The 25,268-nt window shown below is 39.3% G+C and overlaps 1 protein-coding gene across 1 annotated transcript in view; it reads left to right on the top strand.

Moving 5' to 3' along the window:
- rfc2 (replication factor C (activator 1) 2) overlaps positions 1 to 25,268 on the top strand; it is a 32,988-nt gene continuing 7,720 nt past the window's right edge. Inside the window, exons 1-2 of the mRNA XM_048239970.1 lie at positions 1 to 199; positions 15,577 to 15,646. Coding sequence (XP_048095927.1) covers positions 90 to 199; positions 15,577 to 15,646 — 180 coding nt within the window. The 5' untranslated portion in view covers positions 1 to 89. The remainder of the gene's footprint in view (positions 200 to 15,576; positions 15,647 to 25,268) is intronic.

Genomic DNA, 25,268 nt, shown 5'->3' with positions numbered 1-25,268 from the left:
AGTTTCACACTACTAATAAGAAGTTTTTTTTTAGTGTGCAGAGGGAAACGGCGGGAGTTTCTGTCGGTCATAAAAGAAACACTAGTCAAATGGCTGTCGAAAGAAATGACCATGTTAGAACAGAAATGGATGTGGACATAACCTCAAAGAAACACAACATCGTGTCCAAAGGATTGGCTGATGCGTATGAATTGCCGTGGTAAGTTACAACCAACATTAAACGCGTAAGCTTTTGCGATGTTTCACTAACGCTAACGTTAATTTACACCATCCTAGTTCCCTGGTGTAAGTGGTTGTTTTTCTTCCTCCAGCGTTTGCTCTGCCATAATGTTATCCTCAAATTTATACCGCAGACTAAAAAAAAGTCTTGAAATAGAATACAGTTTAAATGGGATTTTGGGAATGAAAATTAAATGTGTGAAGTTGGCGTCCTTAAGCCGGGCAAACGCACAACTCAATGATAAGTTACCCTAACAAGTTTGCAAAGCATATTTGAATGTACTTTTGTTTCAGCCAGCCAGTTGTATCGGACGCATTATCCGTTCTATTTACTAGCTCAATTTCAAGATTGTGCATGCTTATCTTTGCCCATATAAGGAGATCCGGTATTATAACATGGGTTTTTTTTAGGTTTTATCGCACCTGTTAAACTCATACATACACCCAGCTAACAATTTATGGTTCCCAGTGTTTGGTTCCCAAACGTTCCCCGAAGGTTAGTTTTTGAGTAAGTTTTGGTTCCCATGGGAAGTTTGCTGAATGTTCCGGGAACGTTAGTTCTTGGTTATATTTGCCACTCAATTTGAAGTTCAACAGTGTGTGTCAATAAAAGGCCTATGTGACTCGGTACAGACTTAGTATGGTCTGGAGTTGTTCTTGTGTCTGGTTGTTTTTGTGTGCAGGGATCTGTAGCGCCTGCCAGAGGGGAGGAAGTTAAAGAGTGTGTGTGCAGGATATGTGGAGTCTTTGGTGATGGTCTCTGCCCGCTTAGGTCCCAGAGTACAAGTCCTGGAGGGAGGGCATTTTGTTCCTCCTCTCCTGCAGCTCAGTGACTGTCGAGCAGGATGACGGCAATATGTGACGGCAATGTGTGGTGTTGACTCATCTAAAAAGAAAGTAAATATGAATATTGGTCAGTTCATTTATGGTAGGTTTCTTGCACGACATTTGCAAAAGATAAACCTATGCTGTTACATTAAACAATCGCTAAAAAGAAAAACTCACATGCAGGTGGTGGAGGCAGTGACATCTGCTGACCTAAAAAAAGGCAGGAAGAGACAAATACATCAGAACAGCCACATGATATGCACCAGGATAATCAACATGAATGTCAGTAGTTCCATGGTAGGAAATATGACTCAACTGGTTTCTTAAATACATGTATAAATGTTAACTTACAGACAGGGCTTCCAGGCACACGCACCATCCTGGAATGCTTTCTTGCTTGCGGAACGGATTCATCTGAAATAAGGCCATCCTTAAAAATATTTTTGTTTGCAGTAACAGCCAAAAAAAATTAAAAATGGGTCGGTAGGTAGGTCAATATTTTTTTTTTTTCAAGATTCAAAGTAAAAAAAAAGTACAATTTGGTCATGGTGATTACGAGGAATGAATTTACACAAATGTGCATATCGTGATCGTAACTGACTGGGTCTTCAACCCGCGTTTTCAGGCTACCATTGCAAACCTCATTCTGATGCAGGTTATATAGACCAGCCTTTCTCAAACTTCTTTGACCTGAGGCCCGGTCATGGCAGACTTTTTGGGTCATAAGGCTCATCTACATGTACCCAGAAAGAAGGCTACAATAGCTCTTGGCCACGTTATATTGAAATTTGACTATACAATACTCAATGCTATACAGTGTATTATACAGTCTCTGCTCTGTTTCTAAGGAAGTTCCAAAAACAACGCCGTTCTATTAAGTTTCAGTTAAATAAATAAATAGCCTTCCAACAGGTTGAAGCGAGCTTTGATACCAACGCTATCGATTAGTTTCATTTTCTCTCAAGCAAGAGACGCCAAGATTGAATGAATGCTCATACCACCACTTAATTGTAGGGTTCCATGTTTAATGACATCGATAGCAGAAACGCTTTCTTTTTTTTTTCATCGATCCGCAGTTTCTTGATCAACTGCGCAGCAAATTATCAGATGAAGCACCGGGCCTAATTTCACTCCACGACTCCAGCGGACCAGCAGCTTATCAGTTTGTGTGAATGAAACGGCGTAGGCCATAGTGTGACATCGCGAAACCAATGGTGTAGAGATGACGCCACAGGTTTTTTTAAGTGAGCCACGCTTGCATGTAGGCAATTTATATTCACAATACTTGGGCCTACTAAAAGAAATATTATTTTATTGCGCTTGTATTGGTTGTTTAGAGTAAAAAACAATCGGTCGGTATTAACGCAAGTTTACAACCCGCAAGTCGGTCGGACTAAAAGGGGAAAAAAATAAATATTTGGGTCGGTTCTAAATTGACAGGGTCGGTCGGGTTACGGCAAACGAAAATATTTTTAAGGATGGCCTAAAAGACCATACAATCTGCACTGATTGCAAAAAGAATATTTGAATTGTGTAAATAATAATAATAATATATATATATATATATATATAAAAATATAATAATAATAATGTAGTCTGTATTTAAGAGGTCTTACCATCACGTGACCCTGCACTGCCTTTTGTGGACGCTCGCATCTTCTTCCGCCTCAATGCTAGAAGTGTCCATCAGCCGCTGACATTTTTCCATAGCTTTGGTGTATGAATCTACGTTAAGAGAACAAAGTTTTTGTGAGCCAGTAGTAGAACAATGCAGTATTTCCATACAGAGAAAACTATTATTGATAGTATTGCAGCAGTCACCTGTACACAACCAGATTTTCTTGACTGGATATTTGGCCCAGCTTTTGACTTGGTTTTTGTATTGTAGCCCAGAGAATTTATAATGGGGAGACACAGCATCCATAGAAATGCATGGACTTAGTTTACTACACACATTCCGCCCCTTCCTGTATGCTTCCCAACAGACCTCTGAAGTTCGCCTACAAAAAGGAACCAAAACTACCAACTTAATTCACCCTCGATTGCCCAATGTTGATGACAAATTTCTCTGGAAGCTATATTCAATGGTAGCATCATTAGGTTGCTAACTGGCTAACTTTATATTGTCAGTGTAACATAACCAACTGGTACACATTACTTTGTTAAAACTATTCCCACGCCATTGTAGGGAATGTGCATTCATGTGAGAATAAATTCAGATGCAACTTACGGTATGTGATGTTAAGGAAAAAGGTTAGCTTGCTAAACCGAAGCTACACAGTCCGCCATTGAAAGCAGTTCTACAATGAGTACACTTTCGAGACAGTTCTGGCCGTTCAACTGAATTAGCAAAATGAGGGAACTTAATGTTACCCTTAACCTCCTTGACACACACAGATAACTCTCAGTTGAAACGTGTTTGTGCCGCTTAGTGATGTTTGCTAAAAGATTTAATATTTTTTATAGGTGCTTTCTGTACTCAAGCCGGTGAACCTCCAATAGATTACATGCCATTGAAATGAATGTTTTCCCCCTCGGTGGCTTTTCAGCCACGGTAACCACGGCAACTGGGGGCTGTAACCACCATTATGACTAGTTGCCGACTGTATGTTTTGACAGTAAGAGATATGGACAGAGTCATAGACGTAGACGTCAGTTGAGACTGGTGAAGCAAATTTCAACAGTTTCCTATTGGTCGACGAGGCTCTCTGTGCAGGCTCAGGGGACGTATGTAACATGCACGTAGTCTGACTCGTGTAACTCTTAGGGCTCTTACGGCTCGTGTCCATTATCGCGGCAAAGCCCACCGCGCCGCACATAGCCCATTGATTTCCTATGGAGAGCGGCAAGGCGTGGTTTATGCTTCCGCAATGCACCTTGGGAAGGCGGCGTGGCCATTCGGACAGAGGCGGCGCGTCAAGAAGTTGGGCTCGGCTGAACTTTATGCAAATGAGAGCGGTTAACGCGAGGCGGTTAGCCAATGAAAGTACATCTTCGGTAAACAAGTTCTGTCCTTTGCTCTAGTCTTCCGGTCCGGAACAATAGCCTGCCAGAAATATTTGTTCCGCCTGATAATCATGTATTTATGAAAATATATTAAGCTATATAGTGGCGAAGAAGTTAAGTTTAGAACAAGTTCGCCACTGCACCATATCAAAAAGACCTTGTTGGCTTATTTTGAACCAAGACAGAATGTGCTTTGGAGGAACATGTCAGTGATATTTGTGAGTGTTTCAATAAAATATGTTAACAGTAGTAGGCTACCTCCACTTTAGTAGCCTACGTTAGCTGGCATTGTGTAATTACAAAAAATAAAACGTTACACCATACACTTTAGCCTATACACGCCCACAAGCGGCGACGGGAGAGAGGGCTAGGCGTCTGCAAGCGTCTACGCGCCGCAATAATGGACACAAGCCGTTAGAATCAACGCGAGCAAGCAACGTTAGTGACGCGAGCGACGTGCTCCCTTTTATAGTTTACACGGTGGACGCAAGCAACGCAGCCGATAAGTGAAATGCAATACATCGCTCACACAACAGGGTGTAGCAGTCACTGGTGTACTGTCTGTAAAAGTTACATCCCAAGAGGCTCTTTTGGAGAGCCACGGATCATATTTAATTTAGAATTCTCAAAAAGACTCCAGTATGACATGGAGACACGTATAAAAAGTAATATCTAGCTTTGTTGGGTGACAAACGAGACGGGAGGTGAGTGTGATTCGCTGTGCTAGATTGACTGCATGTTACAAGGACACTGGGTCATGTCATGTAAGGAACATGGTACTGTAAATAAACGGAAACATAGCCTACATTGCAGAGCCACTTCAACTTTATTAATATATGGTGAATAAATGTACACTTAACACATGTGCACAGCCCCATGGTTTTCTGACGTGACGATGCTAGCACGTTAGCAGCGGTTAGCTAACTATACTAATGTAAGTTCTCTACAAGTCTGAAGTCTCCTCCAAGTGACAATCATGTTATACACAATGAATAGCATGTAACCTACAATGTGGAGCTCCATAGACCGTAAAAGAAAGATAAGCTTGCATAATTTTCCCTCTTCTCTGGCCATTGTATTCAAACCTTCTTCTGTAAATATAACATATACTTGACATAGGCATAGTATTGCATGCGTCAGTGCGTCGCGTATCAAAAACTGGTATGACACATTTTGCTACGCATCGACGCATAATGGCGACGGCGTAGCGATCGCGTTATGCTTGTGGGGCGTATCGCGTAGCGATGCGTTGACTCTGTAAGAGCCCTTATGATAGCTGCACCGAGAGATTGGGTTGTAGCCCCTTACTTCGTTGCCACCACGTCTACATTTACTTTTCTGAAATGTCCTAGTTGTTAGTAGATAAATGTGATTTCATATAAACAGCACTCGCCACATTCATAGCCTACTGTCAATCCATCAAAACTTTGCTGAAATGTTGTGGTCCGATGCTTTCGTTCTTATCCAGAGAATACGGTTATTTTGCTCCTGTGCAACGCTTTCACCCGCTCTGGTCGCATGCTCCTTACGTAAATTACGTCACATTAGCATTGATTTCGGGAAAAAGTGAATTACTCAGCCGGTAAGTCAGTTACGAGGTTATAGACAGGGCAAAACCCAGAACGATCTGATTTAAGGTCACTACCAAACTTTTCTCAATTGATTCTACAGTACTTTTTAGCGTAGAATCCATTTCTGCTTGGGACATTTTTATATCACGCATAGTTAATGAGAGAATTTGCATACTTGAATACATTAGTGAATATAAATGCATAACAAAGAAATGTATTGATAATATGGCTGTAAGTAGATAGGTTGATGGCTTTATGGGCAAATAATATTAAAATTGTATCAAATATAACAAATGATTATACAAAAGTATGCTTGTAGATGGGATATTGCAGTTACATTATGCAAATTAGATTTTTTTTTAACCGTTTTGTTCATGTGCCACTCCACTTTTACAAGAACATCATGGCAAAGCAATTATGAAAGTCGTTACTTAATTAGTGTAAATATACACTCTTTGCATTATTTTGTGAGAGCTAATTTGCATATAGGTATCATTTTGTTGACTAATTTGCATGCAAGAATGGGTCTGTGAAGAAATATTTATTTTTTATTTGTATATTTGCTACAGAGACTCTCTGCTCTACACTGGCATCTTGTCTGAATGCAGCATGTCATCTTTCCTCAAGACCTACTCGTTCTAAACCTCGTCATCCATGGCTGATGACCAGTATAGTCTCAGTACGAAAAGAACTTAGAGCTGCTGAGAGGAAATGGCGTAAATCCAGAGATGGAAATGATCTTCGTAACTACCAGTCTTTGCTGTCATCCTTTTCATCCACTGTTACACTTGCAAAAAAGGCATTCTATCAAAGCAAGATTGAGAGCGCCACTGACAGTAGAAAACTTTTTTTCTACTTTCAAATCTCTTCTTAATCCTCCACCACCACCATCAACTACTTCACTGTCAGCAGATGACTTTGCAACATTTTTCACTGAAAAAGTTGCTAAAATAAGTGCTCAGTTTGATGCACCTATAAGGAGGGCTTTGCCTTGTGTATGACAGCATCATTAGACTCAATTGCTCTCTCAATTGCTTCAGCGAAGTCGTCCAACAGCATGCCCATTGGATCCTGTCTCGTCCACTCTTCTACAGTCTATCTCACCCGCTGTTCTACCAGCAGTCACACATGTATTTAATGCTTCACTCAGTTCTGGAATAGTTCCTTATTCTTTTAAACAGGCTAGGGTTACACCTCTGCTAAAGAAAAGTACACTTAATCCAACTGAGGTGAAGAACTACAGACCTGTCTCCCTTTCTTCCTTTCTTGTGAAAGGTTTTGGAGAAAGTGGTCTTCGAGCAAGTTTGTGACTTTCTTAATCAGAATAATCTACTAGACCCTATGCAGTCTGGTTTCAAGAGTGGTCATTCATTCTACTGAAACTGCCCTTCTGTCTGTGACTGAAGCATTGAGAGTAGAGCCCTCTGCTCAGTAATCATAATTATTTCTACTAGATTTATCTGCAGCCTTTGATACTGTTAACCATGACATTCTCCTTTCTATACTATCTGAACTGGGAATTTCTGGAAAAGCTCTTGACTGGTTTGAATCTTACCTTAAAGGGCGTTCTTTCAATGTGTCTTGGCAGGGACAGGTATCTAAGTCTCATTACCTCACCACAGGTGTGCCTCAGGGATCAGTATTGGGACCCTTGCTTTTCTCTATTTACACCACTTCCTTAGGTGAGACCATTCGCTCCCATGGATTTGACTATCACTGTTATGCAGACGACACTCAACTTTACCTGTCTTTCCCACCTGATGACTAGCATTTCCCACTGGATTTCTGCATGCCTTAAGGATATTTCAGCCTGGATGAAAGATCAGCACCTTCAGCTGAAGCTGTGTTTCCAGCTAAAACAGCTATTCCCTAACAGATTAACATTCAGCTTGACTCAGCTTCACTGACCCCAACTAGATCGGCATGTAACTTGGGCGTTGTAATTGATGACCGACTTAACTTCTCTGAGCATGTAGCTTCTATTGCAAAATCATGTCTGTTTATGCTTTACAACATTAGGAAGCTCAGACCTTATCTGACACAAGATTCCACACAACTTCTTGTTCAGACCATGGTCATCTCTAAGCTGGACTAATGTAATTCACTATTAACTGGCTTACCCGCTTGTGTAATACATATCTGCAAACTAGTCACCTTTCGGCGAAAATCGCCGTTTTTTTAATCAAAATATGTCATTCACGTGAATCGTGTAGATCCGAAGAGGTTATTTTTTCGGGGGGGGGCAACTTCCCATAGTCTGGAGTGAGACTATCGTCGATTTCATGCGAGATTGATAGGCAAGTGATTGGCCTCTCTTGTGCTATTTTTGAAGACCTACCTATCAGAGGGCGGGCTTTATCTCTCTCACTTTCGCATAGCCTGCCTGCTATGGCCTGCAGCAGCGATATGACCAAGGAAAAAAAGAAAATGTTAGCTAACAAACACGGGCCATATGCTACACTCTCTGACTATAAACTCAAGGTTAAACATATTGTTAGGCTACTTTTCTCTTGCCCTCGGTGGGTTAAATCAGAGCCATATAAAGGTAGAGTTGCGACAATGGGTGTTCAAAATTCGTTAAGGTCACGTGGTTCATGTAAACTTCAAAAAGTTCCCGGAAGTGATTGACAATGGATTAGAATGCATTAAATAGGCTACTGTTCGATGATAGACAGAGCCACGATTTTTGGTAATTGACAGTCAATAAATGCATTGATATACAATATTTAGAACACAGTGTAATTATTGTGTAAACTGTGTAGTTATCCTACCATTACAACAATATTAAATTAAATTCCAGACCTTATATAAGTAGCCTGCTATATAAAGGCTTTTTTTTTTTCCCCTTTAATGTATGTGTCACATAATATTAATTTCTGTACAAAACAAAGACGGGAGATTCTTTAGAAAACGCAATTGTACCCACCCCATAAGTGTATCTAAATTATAGCTATATTAAAAAAATGACCTCGTACAGTGACTCGAAAAGCTGTAAACAGTGTTTTTGAGACTGCGTGTAGCCTACAAAAGCACATGGAGCTCCAGTGAAATTTGGATTTTGCAACGAGAAACTGTAACACCGCTATAGTCTTAACATTAACTTGTTTGAGTTTTCTCCGCCGCGTTTCCTCTGGTAGTCACTGATCTGAGCTAATGAGCGAATTACCTGAAGTAGCCTATCGTCGTGGGAGAATAAAAAAAGTTTAGAAGTTTAACATCTCCAGTGTAATGGTGGGCATTCTAAAGTTTAAAGGAATTATCCAGAGTAAAATGCACTTTAGATCAATTTACGGATGATTGGGAGTACATACGTTGAGTTGACATCAAAATCATGTCATTTGGATGTGTTTTGAGAGTTCGATATTACCGTTTTAGTCAAAACTCGTTAGCCTGGAAGTGACCAGGGCAAGTCATTTCGCCGCTACAAAACGCTATTTTTATACCTCTTCTACAGTTCCAAACAACATTACACTTACGTGGTAGTGAGTAGAGGGTCCCTAAAGCCAAACCGAAGTATCCCGAGGTCTTTATGTGGTCGGATAGAGAGTCCAGAATGAATTTCATCAAGCCAGTACCTTTCCGGAAATGTTGCTGCTGCAGCTGGCGTCTTTAGGGGAAGTCCGTGAGGAGTCGATTGCGAGTGTGGAGTAACACGTTCTGGAAATTCACAATTTCGTTGCCGTTTTTTTTTTTTTTTTTTTTTTTTTAAACATAGTCCAGTATTTCTTTCGAAATTGAGATGAAGTTGTATGGACTGGACTTTTTTTTTCATAATTATTTTCTTTTTAAAAAACTGCAACGAAATTGTGAATTTCCAGAATTTATCGCGAGATTAACGTTCCTGTTTGGTGTAAGAAACTCTTTAGTTTTTTCACATGCTGTTGCAACAACTAATAACGTTAGAACAACTTGTAGCACTCGGCTCAATTTACTATAGGTTACTTGGACCAGAATCAGAAGTTTCTAGATAAGACTACTGGAGGTAGATGGATGCAACAAGCTAAAGTTTAGGTTAGAATAATGATGACATTTAATTCAATGTGATTTTTCAATGTTACAAGAAAATAAAAATATATACAATAAATATTCAGTGTATTATAGTATGTATGTGAATCAATTCAACAAAGTGTTTTATCAATATCAATGGGTTAAACAATCAATGTGTCACAATTAATTAATTCAGTTCGTTCAGAAGTTATCAGGAAGGGTCAAGTCAGGGAATAGTCAAAAGGTCAGTCTGGGTCAGTCTTACAGTCCTACCACAGTGGTGTGAAGGCAAGTTCAGATTCGGGATTCTGGGAGGCTCGCCATCAATTCAGATATTTTATCCACTATAAAAAAAACCTGACCGAAGCCAGCATTCGATGCAGTACAGGCAGTTCAGAAAGTTGCAGTTCTGTTTGAAGTTTTGTCTTCTGGATGTCTTCAATCCATTCGATTTAACGTTAGTCCTGTCAATCGTTTTCCCTCCAGTCAGGTTTATGTTCTCGTTCAGGTTTCTTTTCTCTTCTTATTGAGTTCTTATTGATAGATTATTCTCGTTGGTTCGCGTTAGTTTGTGTTGGTTCGTGTCTTTCGTTTGATTTCATTCAAAAGTTTTTCTGTGGTTGCTGTGGAGACGCAGGGGTCGCGCTCTCATTGGCCAGCTGGCTTTTAGAAGTTAACCCTTAATGCACCGGGCTACAAACTACAACACCACAGGATCTAGCTAGACCGGAAACTAAACAATACACACTGACGAATGGAATGGAACGTTGTATGTGCTGCACGTACACGCCCCTTTTTAGGGGAAAGATGACTGATATAATGGAAACCTATGCTGCATCGAAGTGGGGAGCGAAAAGGTCTTATACTTACTAAATCTTGAAACAAACGTGAGAGGCACAAAATGAGGTTGTTGTAAGAGTTATCTTATGGGATTAATGTGACCATGTTCCTATGTTTTGCTCTTTCCAGTTTACTAACAGGAGTGTCACAAATGTATCATAGGCACAGTCAAACTGCCCATGGCTGACTATAACTAAGTTCAGCAAGCTTAACTTTACATGTCATAACATCAACTAAACATAAGTCACACATTCATTCTATCACTTGTAATATGAACGTAGCCTATTTCCGACAACTAGGTGAGATAATTGGCTATGTTATACTGAAGTTCCACAGTTTCGCATGGGATATTATGGTAAGTGTAGTTACATGCTAAATTTGTTCTCAACATGGGGTATTGCAAACGAATTAGGTTGGTAATGTACATAGTTTCGACATGAGTAAGCTACATAAACATAATTCTTCATAACTGCCGTGTTAGTAAAATGGTTGAATGTCCTGTGAATTAATAACTAGATGTAACGTCAACGTGTGATTACTAGCTGTCTTTCCCATTGGAATCAATGATATAATGTTAACTTGTTTTCCGCTAAAACGGGGCGTGATTCAGATTAAATGTATCTTTATGATGATGCGCCGCTAGTAGGCTACGTCATTGGTTCCCAAAGACTGGGTCGCGACCCACAGGTGGGTCGCAGGAGATTTTATTTGGGTTGCCAGCATAGTCACAATTTATGTTGTGTAGGCTAATAGCTTATAGCCTACCATTCAGCCAGGAAAGCTAGCACCTTTCTTTTAGGATCTAGTTCGTTTACTACCACAGTCTAGTGGTGTTTTTTGTCATAACTCAATCTATGCATTTTTGCATGTAGTATAGTTGCACAAACTAGATACCAGCTCTTCAGCTTGGCCGATTAAAAACTAAAATGTGTCATTTGAAATCTCAAAGACCTGCGCTGTCAACAACGAAGCAAACATCCATAGACCGGACATTATGCTATTGATATTTTCGATTGTAGATGCACTCTTTACAGTTAATAGCTGCCTCCTCACATTCCTCCTTTAGTTCTGATTTAAAATGCACAACAGTGCATTAGATTAGGGTACCTTTAAAATGTTTTCCTGACGTTTTCCGTCTCACAAACTCCACTACAGTAGCCTAAAGGCGCATTATCGTTGATCTTTCTGTATTCTTCACCTATTGCGCAAAAGCCTCTTGTTCTGATATTTATTCATTTCAGTCGTACAACGTAGCCCATCACAACACCAATACAGCGGCGGATGGTGTCCTGGGGGTCTGCTCCCAGATGTGGACACGACCATCACTGAGCTCCTTGACAGTCTGGTGCAACCTGCCGGTGTCGATAAATAGGGCGAAAGCATATTTGGTATAATTTGAACCATCATTTTATGTAGATTAAGAATTTCAGGTGCCTACAATACCAATCCTTATCGGAAAAAAAATGGAGGGCTTAGCCCATCAGTTCTCTTAACTGAAATAAGCATGACAAAATTCGTGAAAACAATGTCCAGTTTTGCTGCTGTTAAATAAGTCCAGAGTGAAGCGGAATTAGCTAGTAGTTACGTTGTTACAGTGTAGTTGACTGTCTGTCCTTTTAACTTTTGACAATGTGAGACGTATCATCTCTCCCTGGCCTGTTATTTTGAAAGCGTATGTTTTACAATTTGCAGTATGACGTTATCCATTGCTAAATTATGGCTCATAGACTAGCTAACCACAAAGCTAGCTAATGCCATGAATATCAGTGGAAGACCGCTAACGTTAACATTAATGAGCTTGGAAACCACAACGAACTTATTCTGCCTAAATAAAGTAATGATTACTGTATTTATAACTAGTATATCTGTAGTTACAGTCCCTGCATTGTAAAATGTAAGTTAGGCGTCTGCGAGGTGAACATTTAGACATAGAGAAAAGTATCAAACGTAGCTTGTGCAAAACGTAGCTTGTGCATAAAAGTTAGCTTTTCTTTTACACGTGTGTGAAATCCAATGACGCCAAGTGTGTCGTTCAGCTGCAGCATTAACAAGTTACATAATGGATTTAGATCACTAAATAGTAGGTTTTAGAAGGCAGGCAGCAACTGATGATTGAAAATGGTTTGATGTAGCTTGATGGAAATAATTTTAAAAGTGCAGGTAAAGGGATAAGCAAGCTGACATTGTAATTATAAGGTAGCTTGTAAGGCAATAGGGACTAATTATTACACACATCAAACATTTAGGAGTGACCTTTATCTTGTTTAATGATAATACAAATGATGATGATGATGATGATAATGTCATCCTTATTTTTTGTAATTATTAAGTCTTAGTTCAAAGTTATATTTATGAAGCTTACCAAGTCTTTCAATACTGGTAACTTTGATTTGGTGGTTGTTGTTATTGTGTTTTTGTTCAAAAGACTAAGTTTCATATCTTAAGTTTCTATTTTTATACATTTTATTTATCAGAACTTGAATATATTTCGATGTTCCACTGTGACAATATTATTTAAAAATAAACAAGTTTGTTTATGCATTATCATATTTGTTTCAATACTCTAATATACTCAATAACTAATGTTAGGGAAATGTTTTGTTGCGCGTTTCTGAAAAAATATATATATATCGGAATATCGGATTTTTAAATCAACAAATATTTGTATCGGTATCGGCCTTCAAAATCCTTTATCGGTCGGGCTCTAGTAGGCAATTATTACCCTGGCTTATTTGGGGGCTGGCCTTTATTTATAAATAGAATCCCGGCATGTAAATTTAAGGATTTACAGTATGCACACTGTTTTAGGCATAGTGCGAGCCCTAATCTCTAACTGAAAGTGCGCAGAACTTGTGCAGAACATAACAATATTTCATACATTTTCCCGGTGGTGACACCCCCAAACCCACTCTAACTTTTGGGCTTAAGTACGAAAAAATGTCTGACCTGTCGCAAGTTCACCAAGCTCCTGATCTCATTCCACAAGCCTAGAGCGCCCTCTAGCGGCTGTAGACGGTAATGTTTCATGTAGGATTCATGTCAATTCATACTGACTGACATTTAAAAACATGTTAAATTATATATATTTTGATATAAAAGTCACACCTAAAAGTTACAGGACCAGCCAAACTATGAAAAAAAAGTGGGACTTATAGTCCGGAAAATACGGCAGTATATATTATTTACACACAATCATATTCAATCACACGATCATATTTGTGACTAGAGAGTTTTGTTTTAGCATGGGTTTCCAACGTAAAAGACACCAGCATTTATTAACTTCACAGCCTGTGGTTAAAATCCTGAAGTTCACGGACGTGTCTTGGCTTTATTTTTTAGGCAAAAACGTCACTTTTAACAGCCACCAGTCTTTGATAAGGCGTGAAATATATCCACTGGGATTTTGTTTCTTTCTGTTACACCTAGGGTTGGGCACCGAAACACGGTTCTAATATGGCACCGGTGCCGACGCAAACGGTAGTAACTGCATCGAATAACAACGTGGATTCGGTGCCTCATTTCGGTGCTTAAATCGCGATTTTTTTTTTTTTTTTTTTTTTTTTTTTTTATACGAGGCATCACTGCATGTCATGCGCCATCTCTAACGTCTTAGTAGCTTACTTTAAAGATATCACGAGCTCCTGTCAAAATCTAGCAGTGGGCCTAACTACACACAAGCAAAAGGCTATGAAACAACATCAACAGGATACTTTAGACAATATCCTTGCTAATGCGCTAACTGGCATTTATTTGAAATGTTATCAGCAAAGTTGTAAGGTGAAAACTTTATTTCACGGTGTGTTCTAAACAACACAATGGCATGATATTAATCTTTTTATGTGCATGAGGCCCATATAGCGTCACAATGAATATGAAGATCATGTTAAAAGTTAGCTGGCAAAAACATAAATAGGTTACGTACCTGATGTCACTGAGCTGTCAAAGAGGCTACGGAACCATCTCCGTACGTTATCGCTAATTAAACTCAGCTGACTGGTGTTAGCATAGCCATAGTTGCTGTTAACATGCCTACTACAATCGCTGGGAATCTAAACACTTCAACACCGACATAATGTAGCCTAATATGTTCAAAAATATTGCGGGAAGACATGAAATTTCTTGAAGCATTTGGGAACACACTGAATTCACTGGAAAGTAGAGTCCCTGTTAGATTAGCTTGCTTGCAACTGCCGTTGTCCATGAAAGTTCTGGAAGTTCTATGGCAATGGATGTTCCATGGCAAGCGGTTCTATGGCAAGCGGTTTTAACATACCTTTAACATACCTTATGGCAAACCGCCTACACTGGGTAAACTTGAAAGCAGAGCTTACCATTGTGTGTGCATCCATGGCAAGCTGTTTTAACATTTAAATGTATTATGTGTAGGAGCAATGAGATATTGATAGTAAATTGAATATAACAGTTCAATTTCATGTTCAAATTTGTCTTATCTATAAAAAAGCAATTCATGCTTTAGACCATTTTAATTTAAAAACAAAGTACCGGTTCAGGCATCGTTTCGGCATCAGCACCGTTTTAAAAGTATCGATTTAGCACCGGTATCGGATAAAACCCAAACGATACCCAACCCTAGTTACACCTGCCAGGGAGTCAGTGTTATGTGGCTAAACTGCTGCCTAGCAGGTAAAACATGTTTAAATGGCTATAGCCTGCAGTTAAAACAATTTATTAGCTAGAAATGATGCCACATGTCTACATTCAATGCTATTGAAACCACTTTTAAAGTTTGTTTAGATCCAGTGACACTGCCGTCATGGAAACGGAATGTCACTCTTCGGTACTGTATTGCCATTGTCTTAAGTTGGATGATGCGTGATTTGTGCCTCTGTGTTCTTTGTTTTTTTTCCGTATGAGAACTCTAATGCAAACATGTATTGGGTACTAATAAAGTAACTTGAACTTGAACTTGTGGTTGTTTGTGTTTAGCCTTCACATGACCATACATCATCAAAATGAGTTTGAAGATGATGTCAAATCTAGTTGCCTTTAAAATCATAATATGCAACAATATATTACAAATATTATTTGTAAAAGAAGCAAATTATTGCATAGTGTTGTTTTAAAAAACTTGTCTGACTTGGTTAATGTTTGTACTGTGTTGCAGGGTAGAGAAATACCGGCCCCTAAAATTGGAAGAGATTGTGGGGAATGAAGAAACTATTAACAGACTAGAGGTAAGTCTATGTTGATCGTATTTATTCCTTACTTCATAAAGTACCTGAGAAAAGCACCGAACTACCCTTTGTGCCTGTGCCGAACATAAGACCACTTCATACAAAAACACGTCTTTCTTGAATATATTAAATCCCACCAATAGGGCTGGTTATCGTTATCGCCAATTTCGATACCTTGATTTTGATGTTGGTTCCTAAATGATACTTTTTCCGATACCATATGTTTGTAAATCAATTTCAACAACAAAAATACTTTCTCCTTTTGTGGTGAAACTTAACATAAAAATACTTGCCTATACAAACAAACTCCTCAGCACCATAGACAGAAGCATGTCATGAGTTTAACCACAATTAGCAACTTTAGCATAATGCAGGTGCCATGAAACAGAGTGTGATGTCTGTGGATTTAACCACACTGTCAACTTTGTGGAGAAGAGATATTTGTTCTAATGCAATAATGATAATAATGCTTGTCACTTGAGGGAAACCTTAAACTAGTGCTGGGCGGTATACCGGTTCACACCGTATACCGGTGTATATTTTCGTTATGATATGATTTTTTAATATACCGCCATACCGGTGTATTTGATTACACAATGTTTGGAACGCTGCGCGACAGTGTTTCAGATGGGACTTTTTTTCACATGCACGCATGGTGCCACTGCGAGGCATAGTGAGGGTAAACACAAAACACCATAAGTCTTTCCCCTGAAGTATGACCCTTAAGGCTTAATTTCTCCTTAGGTAAGGGGTTTATTTAAGGGTGTTGCACAGAATACCTTAAATTGTTTCTTTAGTTAAGGAAAAAAACGTTAAGGGATTTCTATTGAGATTGTTCAACAGCTGTAACTAGCTGGCTAGTAGGTGACGTCGTTAGTTAGCAACCCACCGAACACAGTGAAGTTTAATGTTCTTATTACTCATCTCACCTTAAGAATATTCGCTGAAATTATCCAGGTAGCAAGTAAAGCATGTGTTATAGACATGCACTGAGCAATACTAGCTGGCTAGTTAGAAATGATCCTGACTGTCATCAGTGCACCAAAACGAACTTTTTTTGTTAATGTTTTGCCTAGCGAACCGAACCGAAGCTCATGGCAGGCTAACAAGACATCCACATCCACATGAACAAGGAGCACCCAAGAGAGTGTGTGAATATGAGTGGCTCTTTGTAAACAGCATAATTTTCTGGGGCCATGCAAAACTGCATTACCACTAGAGTTGAGTTATTCTACATCATGACAGTAAAATAGACCATCCTTAGTCAATGTACTGCAATTCCTCTCAACCTGTAGAAAATGCTGTGAACATCTGATTATGCATGGGAAAAAAAATACCGTCATATACCTTGAAACCATAAGAATGTTGAAAAATACCATGGTATACATTTTTGGTCACACCGCCCAGCACTACCTTAAACTTTTAAATAGCTAACATAATTAGCTAATAGATGCTAATCAGTGGAGACAAAAGGACACCATTTCACCCAGAAACCATTTATTGTGGTGTGGATGATGTTGTAGCTGTCATGATTGGAGGTGAGGGAGTTTTCAAAATCAAAAGGTAGAAGCCTCTCTTGGTAAAGTAATGTTCATAGATCCTTCATTTCAACCCTCCTTCTGTGTGACCTTTGTAACATTATGTGATGCAGCCAATCACCAGCCACTTTAGATCTCTTCACAGAAGTGAAGCCAACAGACGTTAAGATTTATTTCTTTATGTATCTGAATTTGGCTTAGAAATATAATACATTTTTCGATACCTGATCGGAGCATTTTGGTCGGTGTCATAAAAGCATCAACGTTCGGGGCCCAGCCCTACCCACCAATGAAATATACAGTACTTATCATTCTACTCAGAAGAACTAGTTCTATAAAATGGTGTAAAGTACTTAGGGCAATTTTGATGCAGTACAATGCAGTCTCTGAAAATCCTCTCCTAATGTATATCCGAAAATCTTCAATCTCATTTAATTCACATAAAACCCCCTTTTTTTGCCTTTTTTTGTCTTCAAGAGAGAAAACTATGTGTGATGCAGTGAATTTTGTGGATGATTTACCAAAACTTTATTTGAAGAAACATACATCTGTTCAAAAGTTATGATAAATTTAGTGATCAAAAGTGAAGTACTTTCAATACGTTTTACACTTAAGTATGTGCATGGAAAAAAAAAAAAATATTTGCCCAGTGCTGTGCTGAAAAAAATCAAAGGGAACATTGGTCCACTCTGTTCTGTTCATACTAGTATTGCATCAGCACGGTGTACCGATACTAGAAAGGTATCAAAATGCCTTCATGCAAAAAACGATACGATATCCAACGTTTTTAGAATCGCTAGTTTATTAAAATGATAGCATTCTGTGGCTGTGGACTGCTCCCACTCTCCGTGCTCCTTGCACACATCTAGGCAAGTGGGCATGTCTTGAATTTCCCCTTGGGGATCAATAAAGTATCTATCTATTTATCTATCTATCTAAGCAGGCAGCTCTGAGTGAATGAGTGCGCAGCAAACATCAAACACAAGTTCTTTGCTGACAGTCCTCGGTTTGTGGATAAAACAAAAGGTAGAAGTTTTAAAATATGGAACTATTTTGGATACATCGCAGATAGTGAAGGCAAGCCGACGGACAGACGGACGAACGAAATTTGTAAAATGTTTCAAAGCCATTCAAAAGGAATACACATAGAACTTGGCTAAGCAGCTCAGACATATCCCAACATTTTTAAAAAGTTCAAAGAACGACAGATTGACATAGGTTATAGAAAATGCCACCACGTGATTTCTCGGTTTTAGTCTAGGCTTATAGCCTAAGTGAAACGAGTGTGGTTTCTTCTGGGATAAAGCAAACCTTCGTTCAGCAGTGACGAAACGAGACATAACGACTGTGATTGTGTGCAAACGCGATGAAAGCACAATGTTCACGCTAGTATAATATTACCATTTAATATTCTCAAACCTGTCTCAAAACGAAAAGGCAACCATGTCATTTATCAACCAATAACGGAACTTATTAAGTTCGGTTAACGAATTAAGAAATGCATCACACCGTTTCCTTACATTTTATCCGATAAAAGCAATCATCATTCATATGCAGACATGTCAGTGACAGATTGTATAGGTAAGTATAAGTGTGTGTGTGTGTGTGTGTGTAAAATATATATATATATATATATATATATATATATATATATATATATATACATACACACACACACACACAATACACAGTGGGCATCGCTTTCAAATGACCACTTCATTCACAAGATTACGCGGCGTGAAGCTGCGTGAAGCTTTAGTACCACTTTCAGCCACTGTGCGTCGCTCTGCCACTGTACATCGCTCTACCTGCCGTCCCTTACATAATTGTTGCCGAGAGTAATCCCAGCCTACGAATTCAATAACAAAATAAATCATGCATAATTAAACATTACCTCAATTTAGGCTACTTGGGTATGGCTTAAGGCTTGACTACACGGTGGTAATGAAAATCGAAATCGAAATTTGCTGTCTACATTATTGTCAGTGTTGGGGTTAACGCAACTACGCAAATCAAAACAGTGGTGTGATAATTGAGCCAGTAGAGAAATAACTGTTCAGAATTAATCTGTAGCCTTGGGTAGGCTTCTGCAGAAAACAATGTTGTTGCCGATTTAATACTATCTGGCGGCGTTTTTAACAGGCTACGCCAATAGAGGCTTAGACAACTATGACCCACGCTTTGGTTTCTCAGAATTAATTTGCCCTACTTCTTGACTGCAATGTAGTCAATTGACTGCTTGACATGTCATTTTTATTTTTCTGTACAATAAACAATTACATCTGCTTTATGCCGCAGAATTACATTCACATTTGGCTGACTGCAGACGCGCCACTTCCCTCCCCATATTCCAAGATTAAGATAGTATGAAGTGCTTTTTTGTAGGCTACTATCATAAAAAAATAGTTAAAACGAATAGCTATTTGCAATTTGACAAAACACTGGTCCTCATTTTGCGAATGCGAGGGCGATATGAGCCTGTTGCATTTAGTTAGATGTCCGAGTCACGCATAATGTTTGAAAACCACTGGCTCGTAATCACAATAATTTAATACACGACAGTTGGATAACCTACTTAATCATGTCCCCATGCCTACATTTTTGTGAGTAGCATAGAGATCGTTAAAAACAATAAAGTATGGCTCTCCGTTTGGGACATCGAAAACTTATATTTTAATAGACTACCGTCAAGATGCTGACTTGCCTCGATAACACGCTATCTCCACTATCATCAGTCATGCCCCTTGATCAAAGTGGGGAATGAAATAAAAGTTTGAGAACCACTGGCTTAACAAGTTACCTACAGTCCAGAACACAGAATCTGTTGCAATATTCTGATGATCGGCGATGATATCGGCAAATGTTTGTTTTCCAAAGTAAGAATTTCACTTCACCATGCACCTTCGACAATACCTGGCCTACCTGGTATCATTACAAACATTATTCTGTGTCCTAAAACTGGCATATTTTATGGCATTGTGTCATGTAAGTTTGTTGCAAAATCTAGAGAAATGTGTGAGGTGGTCAGCGGGGGACAATTGAGACACACATTGGATTGTGTTATTACTTGAACATTCCACACTATCCACAGCTGTGGTAGGCCTATCAGGGGCAGGAGGATTACTGTCAGCGCACTCAATATCCCCCAGCCCTATTCCTTGTGCAGTTAAATATTTACAAACAGGAATGTGCTGTGTAGCCTACTTTATTCTTATTTGCACAGCTCTATCTGTACGCCAATTGGTTTATTATATTGGCTTTTAACGGTAGCGTTTTGTGTTACCTTTATTGTAAAGCTGTAGGCCTTTGTTGCCAATCAGGGTCGACCGAATATTGTTATTTGCACAGCCCTCAGAGCAACTGTATGCCTATTGGTATATGTTATTGTTTACACCTTTTTGCACAGCTCTTAGAGCAGTCTGAAATGAATATAATTAAAACCGGCTGTGTTGTCATAATTGTTGTGTTGAGTGAATATATGAAGCACTTCGCTCTTTCTGTTTGAAATATCAATATCGTATCGATATCGTATATCGCCAATCAGCCCCAAAATATCGGGATATAAGTTTTGGTCCATATCGCCCAGCCCTAGATTGGAGTTTTCTCTTAAAAGTTATTCACAAAGCCTTTCAGACAACTCCTAAACTAGGAGTGAGTCTTCGTGGCTATGGATGACGTCATTACTCATGCACGAGCTTGACTGAAGTGACCACCTTGATTGGCTGACGATTGTAACGCGGGAATTCCAAACACCTCTCTTCCGATGATGACAGACAGGTGACAGGTCGGAGAATGCGTGCGCTACACAAGTAGTGCGAAGGACAGAAGATGATTTAATAACTGAATAAAAAGGCCTAGCCTAAATGAATAAAGAGTAAGGCAAAACAAATAGCTTAGTAGCTTAATGAAACATAGGCCTATGGATTGATGCAGTAGCCTACCTTTGCAACATTATTAAATTAATCTGTCACCATATCCCTAGGCTACGTTTGCAAAGAGGAGAACATTTTAATTTGATTCACAATGAAGCGTTACATTTCATTTACATGTTAACAATGAGTAGTTTTGGTTGTTGTTGGTGGCGTTATTGCATCCCTTTTATGAATGCAAAATTGTTCCCTCAAGCGATTGGAAGCTCCTGTTGCGATTTCAAAACATCGCAACGTAAAATGCCACAAAAAAAGCTATTTATTAATAGGTCTTAGTGAGTTAGAGTCCTCTCGATTTAAGCTGTCCCAGACTTAGGTGCTACTTTTAGGTCTAAAATGCTTCGTGAATTACTTTTTTGTGAAAAAAATTAGGAGTCCTAAAGTTAGGAGTGACCGACCATTATTTTTAGGAGTTGCTCCTAAATTAAGCCAGTTAGGAGCTACTTTTAGCCTTAAAATTCATATTAAAAAGGCCTAGCCTAAATGAATCAAGGCAAAACAAATAGCCTAGTAGCCTAATGAAACATACGGATTGATGTAGTATCTTTGTAACATTATTAAATTATTCTGTTACTATGCCTACGTTTGCAAAAAAGAGAACATTTTAATTTGATTCACAATAATGTTACATTTAATTTACATGTTGACAATGATTAGCCTAGTTTTTTTTTTTGGTTGTTGTTGGCGGCGTTATTGCATGTTAGTTATGCCTACAATGCAAAATTGCTTCCTCGCGATTGGAAGCTCCTGTAGCTGCATTGGATTTCAAAACCGCAGGTTTGTGAATAGGTCTGAGTAAGGAGTCCTCTTGACTTCTTTTAAGCTGTCAGAGGTGGGAAGGTGTGATTTGTTGGGGGCAGGGCCGGATTAACTGGGCACAATTGTCTGATGGCCCCCTTCCCCAGCCAACGTGAATCGGGTGGTTAGTTAATAGGCCTATCGTTGAAGATTTTTCCTGCCATCTAAGGCACGAAGCATCTGTGAGGCCAAGCCTCACCAAGTAGCTCGTTTGTTTACAACTAACATTCCATTTAATTAAACTGCTTTATAGGCTATGCCAAAATAGTTTTCAACATTTTGAATATTAGTGTCGGGTGAATTGAAATGTTCTCAAAGTAGCCTTATGGCTGAAAGCTGCTTGGGGCCCCCCCCGTCAAGCAATATAACCATACAAACGCGCTTCCTGCACTCATTGTTTCAAAAGGAGCATTTTTGGCTTTGTCAGAACTGAAGAGCTGTGGACGGCACGGCACGGCACGGTATGCCCAATGAAAATAAATTAACGCAACACAACACAGACCCCGCTTCTCTCATGGCAGTCACTGACAGTAACCTAGAATAAATGCATGGGGAAAAACACTTCCCCATGACAAAGACATCGTAAAACACTGAAAGTTAATATTTTGTCACTAGCAACATACATCTGTCCTTTGTCAAATGTATTATGTTCCAAGTACCCTATGCGTAATTCTGCTTCATAAAGTTGAACAAATACATTTGCTTATTTCACAGAAAAATATAAATAGCCAGTCTACAGTGCAGAGTTGGTAAGTTATGGTAGGCCAACTTGCAGTGAACATACAAACAGGGGAAATTATTTCTCTTGCAGCTGAGTAGCCTCAGGTGCGACGTGACATATGGCCGAACATGCAAGCGCCAATGAATCAGCGCTCTCACGACAATCGCTACCCGTTAAACTTAAATAGGTTAACATCACTCTAAGTTCGCCTTCAAGCAAAGAAAACGATGTTTTGAAGACCTCTGTTTCGTTGGAAGGGCAAGGGGTAGCAACAGGGCAACACCGAGACAGGCCCGATGGCAGGGCTGTTATGAGAGTATTAAAATATGGGATATTCTACGGGAAAACATTAAAACGGCAAGACAGCTGGGAATGTTAAAATACGTGATAAACACGGAAAAAGTTGGCATGCATTGTTTCGTCCCCGTGCACAGGGATTATTTGTCATACTATTAATCACATATGATTATTTGTGAAATTGTGCAAACAGGCAACACATTTGAAAAGGAAGGACTGGTAGCATGCAAGCTCACGGAAAGATTGATTTAAGAACGTTATCACAAAGTGTGTGGCTGTGGCGCGGGCGGAAGACAATTGGCAGGGGAGGGTCATTTCTTTTTTAACAATTCTGTCGGAGGGTCATTGAACAATTTCTAGCAGGCAAGAGAGGGTCATGCAACTTCCAACTGAAGCACTCAAAATTCCTCCGGTGGCCCCCTTCAATAAATAACGATCAGTCCCTAGATTGCTGCTGGGCTATAGGCCTATGTCTTGGTTCTGTTAACAACTCATTGTCAAACGCATAGCCTATCTCGCGGTTGCATCCATTACAAACAAACATGCAATGTGAACGTCTGGGATTGGGGACAGCACTAAATGCTCTACTGAATAAGCACGAAGTCAAACCTTGAAAAACACTCTTTAATAATCCAAAAAAAAACGCTAATGAAGTAAACTTGTGACCATCAAAAATCGCTTTTATCGCTTGTAACTCCGATACCAGGGCGTAACAGGAAGGCATTTGGCTGAGCAACGGAGGTTAATATGCTCCATGTTTTGTCCAAATGATGACTGTCTATCATCGTTGCACTCGGAGAAAACCGGAATGTTTCATTCGTCCCGCTTCAATCGTCCGGTTGTACCTACTCAAAACGCAGATAGAACCTTATTATTCTAAGGTAGCGAAATAGCGTTCAGCATGATTCGCGCCCAATTAATTCCCCCTGTTAAAGTGTTAAGCCTTTGTAGTTTGGTTTCGTGATAGCCTATGATAAACGGCTTATGGCCAAATATGTGAAAACGTTAAAATACAGTAGGCTATAAACCCGAAAAAGTTGACAGTGATTTTTTCATAATCACTTTGGAGGGTCATAGAAAAATGTATTGCTGGCGAGGGAGGGTCACGCCTTTTTGGACTAATGCTCCCAAAACTCCTCCGGTAGCCCCTTAAATAAATAACGAACAGTGCCTAATGAAGTAAACTTGTGACCATCAAAATCGTTTATCGCCTGTAACTCCGTGATAACAGGGACGTAACAGGAAGGCATTTGGCTGAGCAACGGAGGTTAATACTCTATATTTTGTCCAAATGATGTCTGTCTATCATCGTTGCACTCGGAGAAAACCAGAATGTTTAATTTGTCCCATGCCTCTACGGCTGCAAACGGGATTCACTCGCAGTTAACCAAATATTTCTTTATTAGGGCAGGGCAGGCATATTTCTGGCTATTACATTATTTCTAAACCAGTCTGCTAAAGTCTGTAGTGAAGTCTGTGTAGGGTTTTCCAGGCTCCATTTCTTTTACGAGACACCCTGCTCACTTGAGCCATCTACGGTTGTTTGGGTTGTTGCAGCGCCTCACTGGAAAAAATACAAATTAAAGTCCCATGATACCGCTGTGATACCGCGTGATCCCACGGACCCAGAGAAAGTGAAGCTGGCCAAGTTGAAGCACTGCCCACTGTGTCTGTGTGTGTGTGTGTGTGTGTGTGTGTATGTGTGTATATATATATATATATATATATATATATATATATATATATAATGTGAGGAAAGAACAGTTTATGTTTTAACTTTTTGTGTTGGTCATACTATAGAGTAATATATTGCTTGTCTTTGTTGAATAAGATAGCTTAAAAATAATCGCATATCGCATCGCAATCGCAATATTTGTGAGAAAAATCGCAATTAGATTTTTTTCCAAAATCGTTCACCCCTAGTCCGAAGCCCTAACCAGTAGACCACGGCTGCCCCAAAAAAAATGAATTTGGACATTTAACTAAAGCTATAAAGCCATGCAAAAAGAGAAGTAAGTTAACGATTTATCCTGAAGAGTGGACAGGCAGAGAGGCCTTTCAAAGAAAGCAGGGAAAGAAGTGCTAAAGCCAAATAACAGGCCCTGATGAATGCTCTGCAAATAGGCTAAAATAAATCTATTGATGTACCCTACTTATTTAGGTGTGTTGAATTTTTTGCGTGCACAATTCACTATGAGAAATGTTCATAGTAGGCTACTGTGAATAACCAAGAATGTTTTAATGCAGATGTTATTTGCAAGGATTGGACCTGTAGTCATACCGGCCAGTCATATCGGCCAGCCCTACTACATGGATTAACAAAATAACAGCCTGGCCAG

Source organism: Alosa alosa, chromosome 3, assembly GCF_017589495.1.
Source record: "Alosa alosa isolate M-15738 ecotype Scorff River chromosome 3, AALO_Geno_1.1, whole genome shotgun sequence".
NCBI classification, from domain to species: domain Eukaryota; kingdom Metazoa; phylum Chordata; class Actinopteri; order Clupeiformes; family Clupeidae; genus Alosa; species Alosa alosa.
This window is presented reverse-complemented; position numbering and strand designations above follow the sequence as displayed.